Raw genomic sequence first — 17618 nt, forward strand, 5'->3', positions numbered from 1 at the left:
AGGAAAGGAAAGGAAAGGAAAGGAAAGGAAAGGAAAGGAAAGGAAGGAAGGAAGGGAAAAGGAAGGGAAAAAGGAAAGAAAGAAGAAAAGCAAGGGAACCAGGTTTCTATAGACAAGGTAGCAGGTGGGAGGGGTCTTGCTATGTTGCCTGGGCTGGTCTGGAACTCAATCTTCATATCTTAGATTCCCAAGGGCTGGATGAGATTTTTTAAGTGTGCTACTAAGCCCATTCTTGTTGGCAAGTGACTACAAGGCCACAGGGATGAGGTCCAGAATATGGCATTATGCATATTCTGCATTCTGTATTCAGGTGAATACTCAACTGAATGCTAGGTCTAGGATACAGTGGAATGCATAAGGCATAGTGAATGGGTTTACTCACCTCTGAGGGATATAGAACATGTGCTGGGGTTGGGGTTTATAGAGTACACCACTGTATATGGGCCAGAGTCCACACAGGATTTGGAAGGGGGAGGAAGGGAAGGGAAAGGAAGAAAAAGGGAAGGAAAGGGAAGGAAAGGGAAGGGAAGGGAAGGGAAGGGAAGGGAAGGGAAGGAGGAAGGAAGGAAGGAAGGAAAAAGGCAAGCAAGGACTTGGTTCTGTCCCCTAAGGCCCCAACATTCCTGGATAGCATAAGCCAAACACAGGGACAAGAGCCCCCCACACACACACACCATGGTCAAATGAATGAGTGCATTCTAAGATAGTGCAAAGTAGTCTATGCCTTCTGACTACCTCAGTGGGATCCAAGTGTAGTATCAAGAGGTTTTCTAGAACTGTGTAGGGAAGCTGGAGGAACTGGCACATGGATCTAATCTCAACATTTGGGAAGTAAAGGTTAGCCTGGTCCACAAAGCAAGCTCCAGGACAACCAGAGCTATACAATGAAACCTTGTCTTACACACACACACACACACACACACACACACATACACACACACATACACACGAACTGCCTGGGTAAAGTTTTTTGTTTTATTTTGAAAATACAAAATAAAAAAGGTTCTAAACTGGGTGATAATGGCTTATGCCTATAATCCCAGCACTGGGGAGGCAGATCTGTGAGTTTGAGGCAAGCCTGATCTACAGAGTGAGTTCCAGGACAGACAAAGCTATACAGAGAAACCCCATCTCAAAAAAAAAAAAAGTTTTAGATGTCAAGACTAACCTGTTAGCACATAGTCTACTCTGTCCTCAGGAACCAGGGGTCACAGAGGATGGCCCCTGGACTCAGCACTAAGGGCCTCAGTGGTCTTTAGGCCACAGAGTAGCTGTTCACTGGGGTTCTGGCAGCACTGGCAGGAAGGAGGGTTTAGTCCACTTAGTGCCACTGTTAGCTAGTCAGAGAGCCTGGGTCACAGAGGAGACAAAGCACTCCACAGCAGAGAAAACCTTGGCATTCCCAGCGCCATCATCCTCAGTTCCTCCTTTTTTTCAGTGTAGGTGTTTCCTTATCTAGAAGTGATAAGGGTATTGCTCCATAGGGTTTCCAGGAGGATCTAGGTTCTGGCCTTTGATTTGCCTTGAGCAATGTGACAGGTTGACCTGTGTCCCCTGAATTTATCTGAAGTCCTATGTCCTACTGTGTCAGATTGAGACCTGTCATTGCACATGCAATTAGCTAGATTAACACTAGGGCCTACTAGAGAGGAGTGGGCCAAATCCAACATGGCTGGAGTTCTTACAAAGAGGGAAGATTTGAATAGACACAAATAGAGGAGTGTGCATGTGTATGAAGATAGAGACAGAGAGTAGGGTGACAAAGCAAAAGCAAATGAACCCTTTCTGCACCTCAAAGCTAGACTTCTGACCTCCAGAATATGGAAGGAGGCCATTTCTGGTGGTAATGCCACCCAGTCCAGAGGAAGCCCCAGTTTAGGGAAGCCCCAGGACATTCAGCAGGATGGGACAATTGGCTCTGGAGAACAGTAGTGTCACGAAGTATTAGGGTCCCTCAAGGCCCAGCCTTACTCTTCTACTTGACTCCTTGTCAGTCCTGCTCTCTATCCAGCTGCATTCTGCTCACCCAGGCTACAGTGTGTTTCCTTCCTATTGTTTCTTTCCAGGGCCAGGCAGGAAACTATCTACTTTGGGTCCATTAGGGACCACCCTAATATGTTGTGATGTTTTAGGGAGGGGGCATCTCCCTCTACTGTCTCAACTAGCTTTCATGAATCTTGCCCTTCTTCTTCCTCTCTAGGCTCAGTCAACCCCTCAGCGAAGTCAGGAGCCTGATATTCCACTTCTTTTTGCTTCTTTCCAGCTTCCTTCCTTTCGGAGACATGGCAGGCCCTGGCCTCTTTGTCTCTTAGCTCCTAACTCCTGTTGTGTCCACCTATCTACCTCCTGTACTCTGAAGAAGGGCCTCTGCTCATCAAACGATAATCAGCCTTTTGGTGGCCCTTACTGTACTCTAGATCAGAGTCTAATTAGGGACATTTTTATTTGTTTATTTGCTTTGGTTTTTCAAGACAGGGTTTCTCTGTTTAACTGCTATGGCTGTACTAGATCCAAGGCCAGGCTGGCCTCGAACTCATAGATATCTACCTACCTCTGCCTCCCCAGTGCCAGGATTAAAGGTGTGTGCCACCATACCAAGCAGTGGGTACTTCTTAAGGGCACCCCACTCTCTAATTTATCTATGGTTTCTAATGCCCAGCCTAGAGTTCAGGGAAGCCTGGTAGGATGAACAAATGATCAGAAAAGGAGCCCTTGGGTAACCCTTGGGCAACCCTGGTAATTATTAGTCTCTTTTATCAGCACTCACATTATTGCTTCAGAACTCATAGTCAGAGATACGTTGGTCTCTCAGCCTGACCTTGGCCGATCTGCCACGCAGACTTGGGGACAATGTCACTGCTAGCACAGCTAAGAGAGATGTCAAAGGCTAGGGTTCACTGATGCAGGTGGCGAGATGACCTGGAAGTGTACCCTGTCCCCAGCTCCTTGATCCAGATTGGTCAGTACTTTAGGTTGGGCATGCTCTTCCACTTGACTTACCCTGATGTTAAGGCTGGCCACTACCACCTCTCCTGTGGGTGTGATGATGGGTATGTTCTCACAGATGATCCCCTGCTCCACATCCACCACCTGGCCTGTAGAGAGAAGGCATGGAAGAACAGGAACACAACATTTTACTGCTTTTCTGTGCCCTGTTGCTTATCCCTTGTTCTGTTGGCACAGGCTTAACCTATCTCAATAGCAGACCCCCGGTTCCCCAAACAGTATGGTGTGTTATAGGGCCACATGGGAAAACAGAGGTCTTCCAACAAGTCAATAATATCAGAGTCAAGTAGCATGCCCTAAGCTGCCACCTTTTTTCCCTCTGGAACCTGAGGCATTTAGTGGGTACTCTTGCCCTACAACAACGGTCACGGTGACATTGTAAGATCAGCTTCAATGCCTGGGCTCCTTTGCTGCAGTACTCTGACTCCTCTGAATTGGCTGCTGGCTGAACTTTCTTTTGTGCTTTCACGCTCTCTTGACTTCTTTTTCTTTAGTTTCTTTTTGGAACAGGGTCTAAATACTACAGCCCTCACTGATCTTGAATATGCAGCAATCCTGCCTAAGCCTCCCAAAAGCTGGGATTACAGGCATTAGCCACTTAAGAATTTAAACATTTATTTATTTTAAAATATCTTATTTATTTATTTTATTTTAGACAGAATGCTGATCTTGACATCACCATGCCTGCTTTATGTGGTAGTACAGATTGAACTAAGGGCCTTATTTATGCTAGACAAACACTAACTGAGCTATATACAGAGCCATATAAATCTTTTTTGTTATTGTTGTTGCAGTGTTGGGAAATGAACCCAAGTTCTCATACATGCTAGGTAAACACTCTATTATTGGACTACATCTCCATCCCTCACTGCCTTAATTTCTCTACTTGCTTTGTATGGGTGTGCAATACCTAGCACTTAGAGGCCCCTCTCTCTTAACTAGTAACCAAGACCAACACATTTGGAAGGGTGTGTCAGCACTCAACTGGTAGCCAGTGCTATGGAGAATGCAGGCTGCTGGGCCAGCCCCCTCCTGAGTGACCTAGTCTTAAATGACCTTTCTGGCAATGAGTCTTAAATAGATGAGACAGGGTACACAGGGGTCTCTGAGTGGGTGGTATGGGAGGAGACAACACAGTAGGTAGAGAGGCAGAGGAAGCATTCTGCACAGAGGGTATCCAAAGTATCTTACCTTGGATCTTCAGGGGCCCCTCTACATGGATATCAGACTGTATTATGGCCCCAGGCTCACCCTGAGCCTCTTCTAGATCTCCTGTCCTCTTAAAACGACAGTGTTGGACATCATCAAATACTTGGAACATCTCGTACACCCTGGCCGTGTAGCCAGCCAACTCTGTCACCTATAAGGAGGGTGACATGAGCTCAACCACAGCCAGTTTGGAAGTGGGAGGGCAGGCAGAGTGGGAACTACACTGGGGTCACCTCTTTGTAGGATGACATGATCCTCTCGGTGGCATCCGCAGCAGCTGTGAGGAGGTTTCGGGCAATGGTGAAAGCTTCTGTGCGTTCGCTAACCAGCTCCTCCTCCTTCATTTCCAATGCTGCCTTCTTCATGGTCTCTGAGTCTGCAAGCCAAGATTGGTGGTAGGAGAGACAGTGGAAAGTCACAGATTCATCATGGAAAACATAATAATTGTATATAAAATGTTATGACAGATGCACAGGGCACTTATGTTCTTCACCTCACAGCACAGATGAAAACTAACTCACAGGAGAAAATGGGCAAAACTTGTTGTTGGATATGATTTCTTAGCTATGAGACGAGAAACACAAGCAACCAAAGAAAAACAGATCAACCAGAACTTCAAAATTAAACATATTGAGCACTGAGGGACATCATTACTAAACTGCAACGGCAATATGCAGACTAAAAAGGAATACTTTTCAACCACATGGCTAGTAGAGGTGTAGTTCTCCGAAACTTTCCTTAGCCCAGAGCAACACAGCATTTGGGTGGTGGAAGCAGGAGAATCTTGAGTTCAAACAGCTGGCAAATGATCCAAGTAAGACCCTTATATATAAATGGGCTATTTCAGTGATAGGTATTTCAGTTGTCTGAAGACTAAGGCAGGAGGACTGCCACATGTTTAAGGTCAACCTGAGCTAGTATGAAATATTTCCTAAAAAAAAAAAAAATTAAAGATATATAAAGAGCAATAAAGTGAGCTGGTGAAGTGGCTCAGCTGGTAAAATTGCTTGTCACTAAGCCTGATGACCTGAGTTTGATCCCCAGCATCTATATGGTAGAAGTTGAGAACTGACTCCCAAAAGCTGTCTTCTAACCTCTATATGTGTGTAATAACATGCACACTTCCTCATCCGACTAACAAAATAAATAAGTAAATATTATGCAAATATTAAAAACATTAAGTTTATAGAAAGTTTACTAGACACCATTCATCATTAAGGAAACTAATATCACCAAGAAATAATATGTCATCTTGACCAGGGAAGCTGCAGCAGAGGTAAGAGGAGACATTGGCCAGGTGAGAAGTAGGACCCCTATCCATGCCTCATCCAGGAGGAGATCAAATGGAAAAACGCTTGGAAGTTCCTCACGAAGTTAAAGAGTGAGTTACCAAAGGACCTAGGAATGCCTCTCCTAATTATAAACAAAAACATGAGCTCACACAGAAGCTCATTGTATTGAATGTTCATAGTAGTGCTATTCATGATAGCCAAAAGGTGGAAACAACCAGCCTGTCTGGCAATGGATGAGTGGATAAAGACACTAAAGTGTACCTTTGTTTTTCGAGACAGGGTTTCTCTGTGTACCCTTGGCTGTCCTGCATTTACTTGCTACACACACCAAACTGGTTTTGAACTCACAGAGATCCACCTGCTTCTGCATCCCTGAGTGCTGGAATCAAAGGTGTGTGCCTCCACACCCTCAAAATATATCTTGTAGAAGAACAAAACTGGATCCCTCTTTCTCACCCTATACAAAATTTAATTCTAAACGAATCAAATGCCTTTGTACATTGGTATAAGGATACACTCTTGAAATCCCAGCACTTAGGAGGTGGAAGATGAGGCTCAAAAGTTCAAGGCCCTCGTTGGCTACATAGTAAATTCCAGGTCACCTTAAGCTACATAAAATTCTGACTCAAAAACAAACAAACAAAGAAAAAACAAAACAAACAGGCTGGTCATGGTGGCACATAACTTTAATTTCAGCATTTGGGAGGCAGAGGCAGGTAGATCTCTGTCAGTTCGAGGCCAGCCTGGTCTACAAAGTGAATCCAGGAAAGCCAAGGATACACAAAGAAACCATATCTCGAAAAACCAAAAAAGGGATGGGGGCAAATTCAACGAACAGACAATTCTTAAAAGATGAAGTACAAATGGTCAATACATATACGTAAAATATTTAACACACCGGGCCAATGGAATGGCTTAGTAGGTAAAGTGTTTGCTGTGTGAGCCTGATGACCTAAGTTCAATTTCTGGAATCCACGTAAGGTGAAAGAGAACTGATTTCGCAGTTTTCTGACCTACACATACATTCTGAGTCTTATGTCCACCACACCATACACATACAATAAATAATAAATAAAAAAGGAAAAAATGTTGAACAGCCTAGCCACCAGGGAAATATAAGTCAAACTATATCAAAGTTCTATCATCCTAGTGAGAATGCTACCATCAAGCTCCAGGACAGCCAGAGATACAAAGTGAGAACTCCTTTTTAAAAAATGAAAAGAAAAAGAAAGGGGCTGGAAAGATGGCTCAGTGGTTAAGAGCACTCACTGGCTGCTCTTCCAGAGGACCCAGGTTCAGTTCCCTGCACCCACATGGCAGCTCATAACTGTTAGTAGCTCCATTTCCAGGGGATCTGACACCAATACTCACAGACAAAAATACAAGCAAAACACCAATGAATATAAAACTAAAAATAAATAAATTTAAAACAAAAAAGAACAGGTTGAAGAGATGGTTCAGAGGTTAAGAGCATTGGCTGCTCTTCCAGAGGACCTGGAACCCACATGGCAGCTCACGACTGTCTCTAACTCTAGTTCGAGGGAATCGGACACCCTTATACAGATATACATGCAGGCAAAACATCAATGCACATAAAATAAATGAATAAATAATAAAATAAAGTAAAAAAAAAAGGAAGCTAGGCAGTGGTAGCACATGCCTTTAGCACTTTGGTTTTTCTTGAAAAACCAAAAGTGCCACCCTTGATACTAGTAATACTACTCTGCTGTACTTGCAGACAGGAGCCTAGCATAACTGTCCTCTGAGTGGCTTCACAGAGCAGCTGATGAAAACAGATGAAAAGACATACAGCCAAACATTAGGTGGAGCTCAGGGAGTCTTATAGAAGAGGGAGACCTCTAACAACAGGAGCAGGGACTGTCTGTTGCCTGCCCACAAATCCCTTTCTCCTAACTGGTCAGCCTTGTCTAGCCTTGATAGAAGATGTGCCCAGGTCTACTAAAATTTAATATGCCAAGGTGGGTTGATATCCCTAGGAGGTTGCCCCTTCTCTGAGAAGAAAAAAAAAAAAGTGGCCATGAGGAAGGGGGAGAGGAGGGAGGGACTGGGAGGAGAGGAAGGAGGGGAAGTTCTGATGTAAAGTAGATAAATTAGGGCTGGAGAGAAGGCTCAGAGGTTAAGAGCACTGGTTGTTCTTCCTAAGGTCCTGAGTTCAATTCCCAGCAACCACATGATGGCTCAGGCATACACACAGACAGAACACTGTGTAATAAATAAGTAGGATCTTTTAAAATTAATTACTTAATGGAAGAAAACCCAAACCAAACAAACAAATAAAAATAGAATGACAACAAATGCTGGAAGGATGTGGGAAAAGGCGAGCCTCTTTATATTTCCAGGCAGGAACGCAAACGGGTGCAGCTGCTATGTCAGTGTAGAGGTTTCTGAAAAAACTAAAAGTAGAATTCCCATATAACCTATCTGTACTACCTAAAGGACTCTAAGTCCTACCACAGAGTTACTTGTACATCCATGATTATTGCTGCACTATTAACAATAGACAAGAAATGTAAACAGCCTAGATATCTATTAATAGATGAATAGATAATGAAAATTGGTACATATATACAATGGAGTTTCATTCAGCCACAAAAAATGAAATTATGTCATTTACTAGAAAATGGATACAAATGGAGATCATCATACTAAGCAAATGCTGGATTCAGAAAGATAAATATGTTTTCTAAAATTTGTGAAAATGGAGACTAGCAGGGGCAGGGAGAGAGACAGAAGAATGTAACAAGAGCTAAATCTGGTCAGAGTACATGATATAGTTGAATGAAAACACCATTTTGAAAGCCGGGTGTAGTGACACATGCCTTTAATTCCAGCACTTGGGAGACAGAGGCATACAGATATCTGTGAGTTCAAGGAGAGCCTGGTCTACAAATTGAGTTACAGGACAGCCAAGGCTATACACAGAGAAACCCTATTCTGGAAGAAACAAACAAACAAACAAAAATGCCTTTTCTTTATGAAACCTATCACTATATACAAAGAATATGTAGTTAAAAAAAACAATTATAATAGGCCAGATGGGATGACACATGCCTATTTCAAAAGAACATACAATGAAATATTAGTCAACCATAAGAGGGAGCAAAGGACTGGTTCATCTTCCAACACAGATGAACCTTGAAACAATTTTGCTCAGTGAAAGAAGCCTGCAGCAAAGGTCACATACCATAAGATTCCATTTCTATGAGATGTATGGAATAAACAAATCCATAGAGATAGAAGGAAGATTAGAGGGTGCCAGGGACAGAGTGAAGGAGGATTAGGACTGATAATTGATCTGGAGTTACCTTTAGAAGTAATAAAAATGTTCTGGACTTAAGAGAGTAGTGATGGCTACACAATTGTGAATACATGAAAAAATCTGAGGCATATGTTTTAAAAGGCTGAATTTTACAGTCTGTTAATCACATCTCAATAACATCTATAAAGAAAAAGATCTGCAATACCTTCAATCATTCCTGCTGAACATCTGGATCTCTTCGTCCAACACCTAGTGAGCTTTTTTTTCTGAAGTGTGACTTTTCTCTTCCTGACTTTGCTTTCTCCACCCAAATTATTCCTCACATCCTACTCTGCACCATGATTTCTACTCCTGCCAACAGCCATCTCTGATTTCTCACAATTATCAGTCCTGTTTAAACCTGCTTTTTTGGTCACAGTTTACATCCCATGGTTATGCCCTTGAAGTCTTATTAGTTGACAGTTTTGATTTTCGTGACTTTGTGATCCACAGAAGAGCAAGACAATTATTATTATTATGTAATATGTGAGCACACATGTACCACTGCATACATGTGGAGGTTAGAGGACAGTTTTGTGGAGTAGGTTCTCTTCATTTTTATGTGGGATCCAGAAATCAAATTTAGGCCAGGCAGTGGTGGTTCATGCCTTTAATCTCAGCACTTGGGAGGCAGAGGCAGGTGGATCTTTGTGAGTCTGAGGCCAGCCTGGTCTACAGAATGAGTTCTAGGACAGCCAGGGCTACACAGAGAAATCCTGTCTCAAATAAACCAAAACAAACAAATCAAATTCAGATTGCCAGGTTTTCAAGGCAATCACCTGTAACTGCTAAACCATCTTATCAGTCCTAGAGCAAGGTTTTTACACAAGGAACCTGGAAATGATAGTAGGTGACAGGAAGGAAGCCAGCTCTAAGGGCCCTTGGGTTCAGATGGGTAAATAATAAGTGCCCACTGGGGAGTCATCAAGGGGCCAGGGCTCTAGGGCTGAAGCTGTAGAAAGATGTATCCAGGATATATGTGGCCCTCAAGTGGATTAATGGCAGGGGTTGCTCAGGGAGAAAAAGATACAAAGAGTCACCTCAGAAAAGTTTGAGAAGGAAAGGGAACAGGATGGATGGATGCCTTTGGCGCCTGGCCCAGGAAATGGGGGAGGGGAAATGAATGCACTTAAGGGTGTGGTGAGCTAATTCTAAATATCCTCCTTTCTACTGTGACTTCAAAGACATAGCTCCAGTAGGCGGCAGGGACACTAGCCTTCCTTCCCAACACCCCTTCAGCTTTTCCTTTGACATAAACACAAAGGAAGGGGCTCCACAGGTTTTTGTGGCTAGGACATTCTGGCAGCAGCTAGCATTTTCTAGAGGCAGAACCTCCTAGGACCTTTGGAATTAAGGCTTTGTAGGAGGACCTTACAAAATACTGCAATCCCACCCCCTTTCCAGCCCTGGTGCTGCCAATGCAGGCCAGCAAAACAAAGCTTATCTAAAATCATCCCCAGTGGTTAAGTGGCTTCTCTCTGGCTTTCCTTGAAGCACCTGGAAAATCACTTGCCACATCTACACCCTTATCCAGCTCACCATAAAAGGTGAGGAAGAGAAATCATACAAAAAAGTGGAATACATAGAGAAGCAGTATTTAGGTGAGCAGTAAGGCAGAGCACATAAAGGCTTGTTGTCAAGATAGGCAGAAATAGTTAAATGCTTAAAAAAAAAAGTTTAAGTTGTGCATGACTGAAGGAAAAACAACAGGTGATCTGGAGAATTTTTGAGCAAAAAGAAAGACTGAGATGCTAGAAAGCCTAAATATGGCTCAGTGATTAAGAGCAGTTGCTGTTTGTCGTGGTTTGAATCAGAATGGCCTCCACAGGCTCATATTTTTGCATGCTTGGTCCTTAGTTGGTTAAACTGTTTTGGGTAGGATTAGAAAGTAAGGCCGTGTTGGATGAGGTATGTTAAGGGAGCTGGGGATGGGCTTTGAGGTTTCAAAATCCCAGGACAGGCTCAGTCCCTCTGGCTCTTTGCCTCCAACTTGTAAGTAAGATATGAGTTATGAGCTACTGCTCCAGCGCCATGCCTGCCTCCCTGCTGCCATGTTCTCTGACATAATGGTCATGGACTCATCCTCTGAAACTATAAGCAAGCCCTCAGTTAAATGCTTTTTGTTTTGTTTTGTTTTGAAGATAGGGTTTCTCTGTGTAGCCCTGGCTGTCCTGGAACTCAATCTGTAGATCTGGTTGGCCTGGAACTCAGAGATCTACAAGTGCTAGGATTAAAGGTGTGTGCCACTATGCCTGGCTCAATGTTTTTTGTTTTTGTTTTTTATAAATTGCCTTGGTCATGGTGTTTCTTCATACCAATAGAAAAGTTACTAAGACCTCTTACAGAAGACCTAGGTTTAGAGGTTACAACTGTCTGTAACTCCAGTTCCAGGGGATCTGATGCCCTCTTCTGGCTTCTACAGGCACGAGGCATGCATTTGATACACAAAATTTTAAAAAATTTAAAAAGAAAAACATGCATATTTGAAAGAAACACATTTCTGATGAAGGAGAAGCAGAAACCCACATCTAAACACGTTGCACTAAAGCTGGAGAATACCAGAGAAAGAAAATGATAAAGATACCTAGAGAGAAAATGCATAATACTAATAATTAAACTGGTTTAAAAAAATTTAATAGCTATTCAAGAAGTGAGAAGACGATGAAATCTTGTCAAATGACTAGAAGAAATTAACTTTGTGCTAAAATTTTATGCTTACTCTAAGTAGCTTAGAAATAAGTGTGAAAAGCTATTATTTTCAGACAACAAGCTAATTGAAAAAGACCCCATAAAAGAATGTTTTAGCCAGGCACAGTGTAATACCAGCACTGGGAAGGCTGAGGCAAGTTCAAGGCTAGTCTGGGTTACAAAAAGAGATCACATTTCAAATAAAAACAAACCACAAGAACAAAGAGTGGACTTCTGAACTAAGTCTATTGGGAAGGATGATTGAAGTGTAGGAAGGGAATGTTGAGCAGAGAAATCAGTATGCACATGGGTGAGTTTACACACATCATGCAAAGCCATAATGGAGAATGAAATGTACATGATAGTCATGTGTGCTGGCATACAGCAGTAATTCCCAGCACTTGGGAAATGGGCAGGAGGATCAATAATTCATAGTCATCCTCAGCTACATATTGAGTTCAAGGTCAGCCTGAGCTATAAGAGACCTTATCTCAAAAATCAAAACACACAAAACAAACCTAAAGGGAAAAAAAAGAAACTAATGAAACTAAACTTCAGGTTAGGCTGTAATGACTAGTTTTATGGGGGTTGTTTCCCTAAGTAAACTATTTTTTTAAATTTTTATTTCAGTTTTATATTAATCACAGGTTATTTACTTTGCATCCCAACCCCCTCCCTCATTCCCTCTCAATCCCACCCTCCCACCCTCATCTCCTCCCAGCCCCTTTCCAAGTCCACTGATAGGGGAGAACCTCCTCCCCTTCCATCTGACCCTAGCTTACCAGGTATCTCCAGGACTGGCTGCATTGTCTTCCTCTGTGGCCTAGCAAGGCTGCTCCTCCCTTGGGGGGGGGAGGGGCGGGAGAGGTAAAGGGGGCAGGAGAGGTAAAGGGACCAGTCGTTGAGTTCCTGTCAGAAATAGTTCCTGTTCCCCTTACTAGGTAGGTAAACTATTCTAAGGCTTGGGAGGAGGGCCTTCAAGGACAACTACTAAAAGTTGAGTGGATAAACTGCAAACCAATAAAGGAACAAACAGAAATAAAGACAACCCGACCACCACCAAAGTTAGCAGGTAGGGCAAGCTTCCTCCCCCTCACTCCCAAAGGCAATTCGTCAGAACAATTGTTTGGAAGAAACCAAGGCTGGGGTCATGAAGAGGCTCACCCAAGCCATGTTCTATCCTTATCTTAAAATTGGACTGAAGACATTAAAATTAAAATTGGACTGAAGATATGTGGATAAAAGGTACACATATGTGGAGAAGTGTTATATAGTATTCCTAAGTTGTGGTCCTGTGTTAGGCTTCTTGGCACCAAGGACCATGAGATGCATATGTGGCAGCAAATTGCTCTGAGGAATACCTGACTTTTGATAATTTGAAGACCAGTAGGGCCTCAGCATACCCAGGTAGAAGGGGAAAGTAGGCTGGTTGAGCTCTGGGCCCTAAGTCCCTGGAGCCTTGGCTCTTACCTGACTCTGCATAGCCAGTGGCTGTGATGATGGGGACAGCTACCATGAGCAGGCCAGATGCACTCCACACATATTTCATGAGGAACTGTTCCAGCATGACATACCATAGGCGTTCCAGCAGGATGAGGTTGATTTGTGAAGCCAGGTCTTGATAGGAGTGCTGTAGTAGTGCCAGTTCCACCTGCCAGGTAAATAGATATTCAAATGTCTTGTGACAACTCCTGGGGGGTGATGGTAAGAGTCCCTAAGTAGGGCCCACATAAATGCTTCGGTGTCTGATGGCCACAAGGCCAAGGGCTTAGCGACTGTATCTGTGGTGGGGCCAAGTCTCAAATAAGAGTGATGGTAAAGGACTGTCTGATGTTACAGGGCACCTCCTATCCTCTCAACTACTGCTATGGTTGGGACACTCACCATTCCTCTCTGTACCCTGCCTGGGCAGTTTCTGGATCCAGGCCCCTGAGGGCAGTTGCCTTTCATCTTCTGCTGACCCCATTTCTTTGAGCTCCCTCTAGTGCCTCCCCACTCCAGACATCAAGAGCAATAGCTTTTCCACCTTGAACTAAGCAAAGAGCAGCACAAGAGAGAAAATGATAAAGTTCTAGGTTTTATAAAACTCACTGAACAATCTCAGTCTACTTAGACCTCATTTCGTGCTATATTCCCAGGCTCTTTTCTGTGAGAAACTTACACTGAATTTACCACCAAAACCAGGTGAATATGCTCTCAAGCCTAGTAGAAGCTACAGACAGGCTCAAAGGAGTCTAGAAGTGTCAGGAAGTACTCACGGCAAGGTGACTGTGGTATTTTGGATTGCTCTGCCCTCCACCCCCATGCCCAAACAGCACCATACTGTTTGTCAAGTGTTTTTACTTCTTTCTCCCATTTTACTGCCACACACCTCATTGTGCATATTCTCATGTCTATTGTAGGACACAGAAGCAGACAGAAACAAAGTGACCTGCTCAAACTCATATTGCCTAGACGTTGCAAGCAGTGTAGAAATGTAGACTGCATAGGCTGGCCTGCTAGGAGAACCAGATTCTTAGTTTTGAGGTATTGTGGGTAGAACCTAGGGCCTTGGGCATTCTAGGCTTCAAGCATGCTAAGTGAGCACACTGAGCTATAGTCCCAGCCCTAGAGAATGAAACTTGTTTTTATTTTTATTTTTTGAGACAGGGTCTCATTATATAGTCCTGGCTGGTTTGGAATTTTTTATGTAGACCGGGGCCAACCTCAAATTTGTGGCAAATTTACTGCCTCTGCTTTTCAAGTGCTGGGATTAAAGGTGTGTACCACCATGCTTGACTTTTTTGTTGTTTTGAGAAAGCCTCACTCTGTAGCCCAGAAACTCACTATGTAGCCCATGCTGGCCTTAAACTCACCGGGATCTTCCTGCCTCAGCAGGATAGCTTGAGTCTTACAAATGAAGATGATTTAAGACTTACTTTGTTAGTTGGGAATGGTGGCACACGCCTGTAGTTCCAGCACTCTGGGAGTGCCTGATCTACAAATTGAGTCAAGGACAGCGAAGGCTACACAGAGAAACCCTGTCTCAAAAATCCAAGAAGGAGGTTGTGTACACTAGTAAGAATATTGTGCACTCCCAAGCCACCCATGGTGGTCTACCACCCCATACAGCTTTATAGATGAGGATTAGACAAGCAGGCAAAGCGTATATACAAGGTCCATGTGTCCCAGCAAGTGAACTCTATTACTGAATGTGCTATTTCCTGAAGCTATCCCAGAAGTCTTTTTAAAAACAAGTTTTCTCTCTTTGTGCCCTCTGTGTAGGCCTGCTCATATAGCCCAGCTTTCCTAAAACTCAGCCTCTCATTCCTGAAGTGAGTGCACCACCTTGCAACACCCTGGTAATCTAGGTTCGTGGTTTGAGCTGGTAGCAGTGCCAGCTAAAGTTGATGGTGTAGCTATGGGTATTGTGCCAAAGTGCCTCACCCAAGGCCCTGGCTGCTTTCCAAGGCCCTGCAGCGCAGCATTCACGAGAAGAGAATGGAGAGGGGTTATAGTGAGGGTGAGTTACTTTTTCTCTTAATTTGAAACCTGACCTGGACCAGCAATACCTCTTTCTCTTTTCAGAATGTAGAGATAAATCCTTTTTTAAAAGTCAAGGACAAGCCTGATTCTCTAAATGATATGCAGCCAATATGACAAGGTCCTGGGGCAAGTGGCTACCTGACCCAGGAAACATACACAGGCCTTCATGAAATGGGTGCTTTTGTGTCCCTCCCCTGCCCCAAGCACTGGGGAACTGAAACCAGTGGCCCAAACGGACACAGCCCGGAGGCAGCTGCAACTATAGGCACAAGGAAGGGGACGGGCTGCTTCAGAATAAAGCTTGCACTGGCCTAAAGTAGCCTTTTCCACTGTCTGCCAGGATCCCCTGGCCCCAGCCCACCTCATGGAGTGGCTGGGATCTGGGCGGAAGGGTGGCTAAGAACAGACACACTGGGGGAGGGGCCATGGGGGGAGGGTGGGAGAGGAAGCTTGTCAGGCCTCCATGGCAGAGGCTGGGGCCAGGCATCCCCAACCCCGGTGGTGGGGTGGGGGGAGGCAGCTAGCATGTTGCTTGCTAAGCCTGTCAGTCACTAGCCAGGCATGCCTGGGGCTCTGACAGCCTTGACCCTGAGTACAAACACAACAGCAGCCGCGGTGCTGAGCTCTGCTTGTTAACCTCTGCTTGGGCTGAGTCATGCCCATAATACCCAACAGCCTAGCCAGCCAGCTCCGCTGGACGCCAGCCTTCAAAGGGCCCAGAGATGCAAGAGAGGTTAGGTAGCAGGCTGTGTCCTACCATCCCTGCTCCCAGTAGGAAGGAGTCTTTAATTCCTCCCAGTTGGTTGCAGGAATGGTTGACTGAAAGATTGGAGTGAGCTGGACCAGTAGCATCTCAAATCGATACAATCCAAAGCTCCAAGTCCAAGACAATTTTACCAAGGACGCAGAAGTGACCTGGAGGTTGCAGGCAGCCAGCATAGAGAAGTTCCCACCCAGTGGTAACATTTATCCATTTCTGCACCTTAAGACTACAGCCATCCAAGACCTAGACTGAAGCTCATCCCAGTGCCTATTCAGAACTTTAACATTAGCCTGAGTACGCCTTTGGATTTCCTTACTGCTATAGCTGGCTGCCATGGGTCTCCCAGCCACTTCCTCTCCTATATAAACAGCATCTCAACCTGCCCCACCTCATGACCCCCGTAGAAGGCAATTTCCTCTGAGTTGGCCACCACTCGAGAGTGCATGTAGCGCAGTTGCCCCTTCCTCCTTGCCTCCTCTGCCACCAGCTCCCCAAACTTAGGAGAGAAGGCTCGAAGCACATTGGCTGTGAGGAACACCACCAGGCCAGCAATGGCTGAGGGCCAGGCTGTGCCAGCTCCTCGGGAGCGGGCAGCACGAAGGAGAGTGTAGGAGGTCACAGCCACATCCAGGAGTGGCTTGGTCAGGTTGGAGTATAGGTGGGCTACAGAGGCAGCGAAGGTTACCACATCCTCTGTCAGAGACTGGTCAGGGTTTCGAAGCCGTCCATCCATGTTGCTTACTCGGTAGTAAGTCTGCTGGGAAAAGTACAGGCTGTAGGCATGAGCTACTAGACGGCTTCGGAAAGACAGGGCCAGCTGGCCTTCTAGGTAGCGGATGGCACTGTTGATGAAAGTGGCAGGAAGGGCGATGAGGAGCCACTGCAGCAGTTGCCAGCTAAAGGCCCTCGGGTCCTTACGTACAATGCAGCGGGCCAGTCTGCCGTCCAGGCGGGCAACATACACAGACAGGAAAGTTCGGCTTACCAGGGCAGCAGAGTGCAGGGCCAGTAGCCCTGTTTCCCGGCACAAGACTCGGGGGAACAGCAGCCTCAGGAGCACCAGGAGCCGCTGCAGGAATACCCGGTTCATGCCAGCCTTGGCTGCGGTGGCCCCAGAGGCCTCTTGTGTGGGCTCCCCAGCTAGAACCTGAGGGCTTCTGGCCGGAGTCAGACATTGCCGTACTAGAGGGTAGATTTTGTGGATTCCATAAGCTGTGAGGGCCAGGACCACAGCTGTGCGCTTCAGCGTGGTAGCCCGTGAGGGTCGCGGAGTGGAGAGCACCGGCATGTCACCTGGATTGGTGGGCAGGCAGAGGGCTGGAACTGCTGCCCGAGGCTGCAGTTGAGGCCAGATGCTGGAAGGGTTGTAGCTCAAACCCAGGGATCGTTGTCTAGGCAACTGGAAACCTTGAAGTGATCCCTGAGACTGTTGCTTTGGAACCCCGGGGTGGTGCTGGGGCCCCTGGATCAGTTAGCTTAGGATCCTCCAGGGTCGTGGCCTCTTCAGGCAGCACAGGTGGAAGAAACTGGCTTCCTTAGTCCCTGAGGTCAGAGCCTCGAGAGGTCTTAAGCAGAGAGCCTCTCTCTTCCCTTCTACCTCCCTCCTCTTACTGCTCCTCCTTTCCCTGGTGACGCCCCTCCCCGGGGCACCAGGGGTTTTGTCCGCTCAGCAGACCAGCTACGACGACAGTGTCTTCGCCACCTCACAGAGTCCCCACCCACCCACTCCTCCCCAGAGGTGAAGGGAGGGGGAGGAGGCGGAGTCCGGGCTAGGGGCGCTCCACCCCGTTCTCGCCCCACGGCTGGGCCCCGCCCC

At 45.5% G+C, this 17618-nt stretch overlaps 1 protein-coding gene across 3 annotated transcripts in view; it reads right to left on the bottom strand.

Moving 5' to 3' along the window:
• The window catches only part of Abcd1 (ATP binding cassette subfamily D member 1), a 22649-nt gene extending 5058 nt beyond the window's left edge, over positions 1-17591 (bottom strand). Inside the window, exons 1-6 of one of the 3 annotated variants that reach the window (XM_055591792.1) lie at positions 16191-17591; positions 12985-13165; positions 12297-12356; positions 4449-4591; positions 4198-4366; positions 3001-3095 (exon numbers count right to left, since the gene is read on the bottom strand). In XM_055591792.1, coding sequence (XP_055447767.1) covers positions 3001-3095; positions 4198-4366; positions 4449-4591; positions 12297-12356; positions 12985-13165; positions 16191-17090 — 1548 coding nt within the window. In that variant the 5' untranslated portion in view covers positions 17091-17591. The remainder of the gene's footprint in view (positions 1-3000; positions 3096-4197; positions 4367-4448; positions 4592-12296; positions 12357-12984; positions 13166-16190) is intronic. The other 2 variants (XM_055591794.1, XM_055591793.1) reach the window with 2 other exon arrangements.
• Positions 17592-17618: the final 27 nt, after the last annotated feature.

The sequence above is a fragment of the Psammomys obesus genome, unplaced genomic scaffold, assembly GCF_907164565.1.
Source record: "Psammomys obesus unplaced genomic scaffold, mPsaObe1.curated_primary_1811, whole genome shotgun sequence".
In the NCBI taxonomy this organism is placed as follows: Eukaryota; Metazoa; Chordata; class Mammalia; order Rodentia; family Muridae; genus Psammomys; species Psammomys obesus.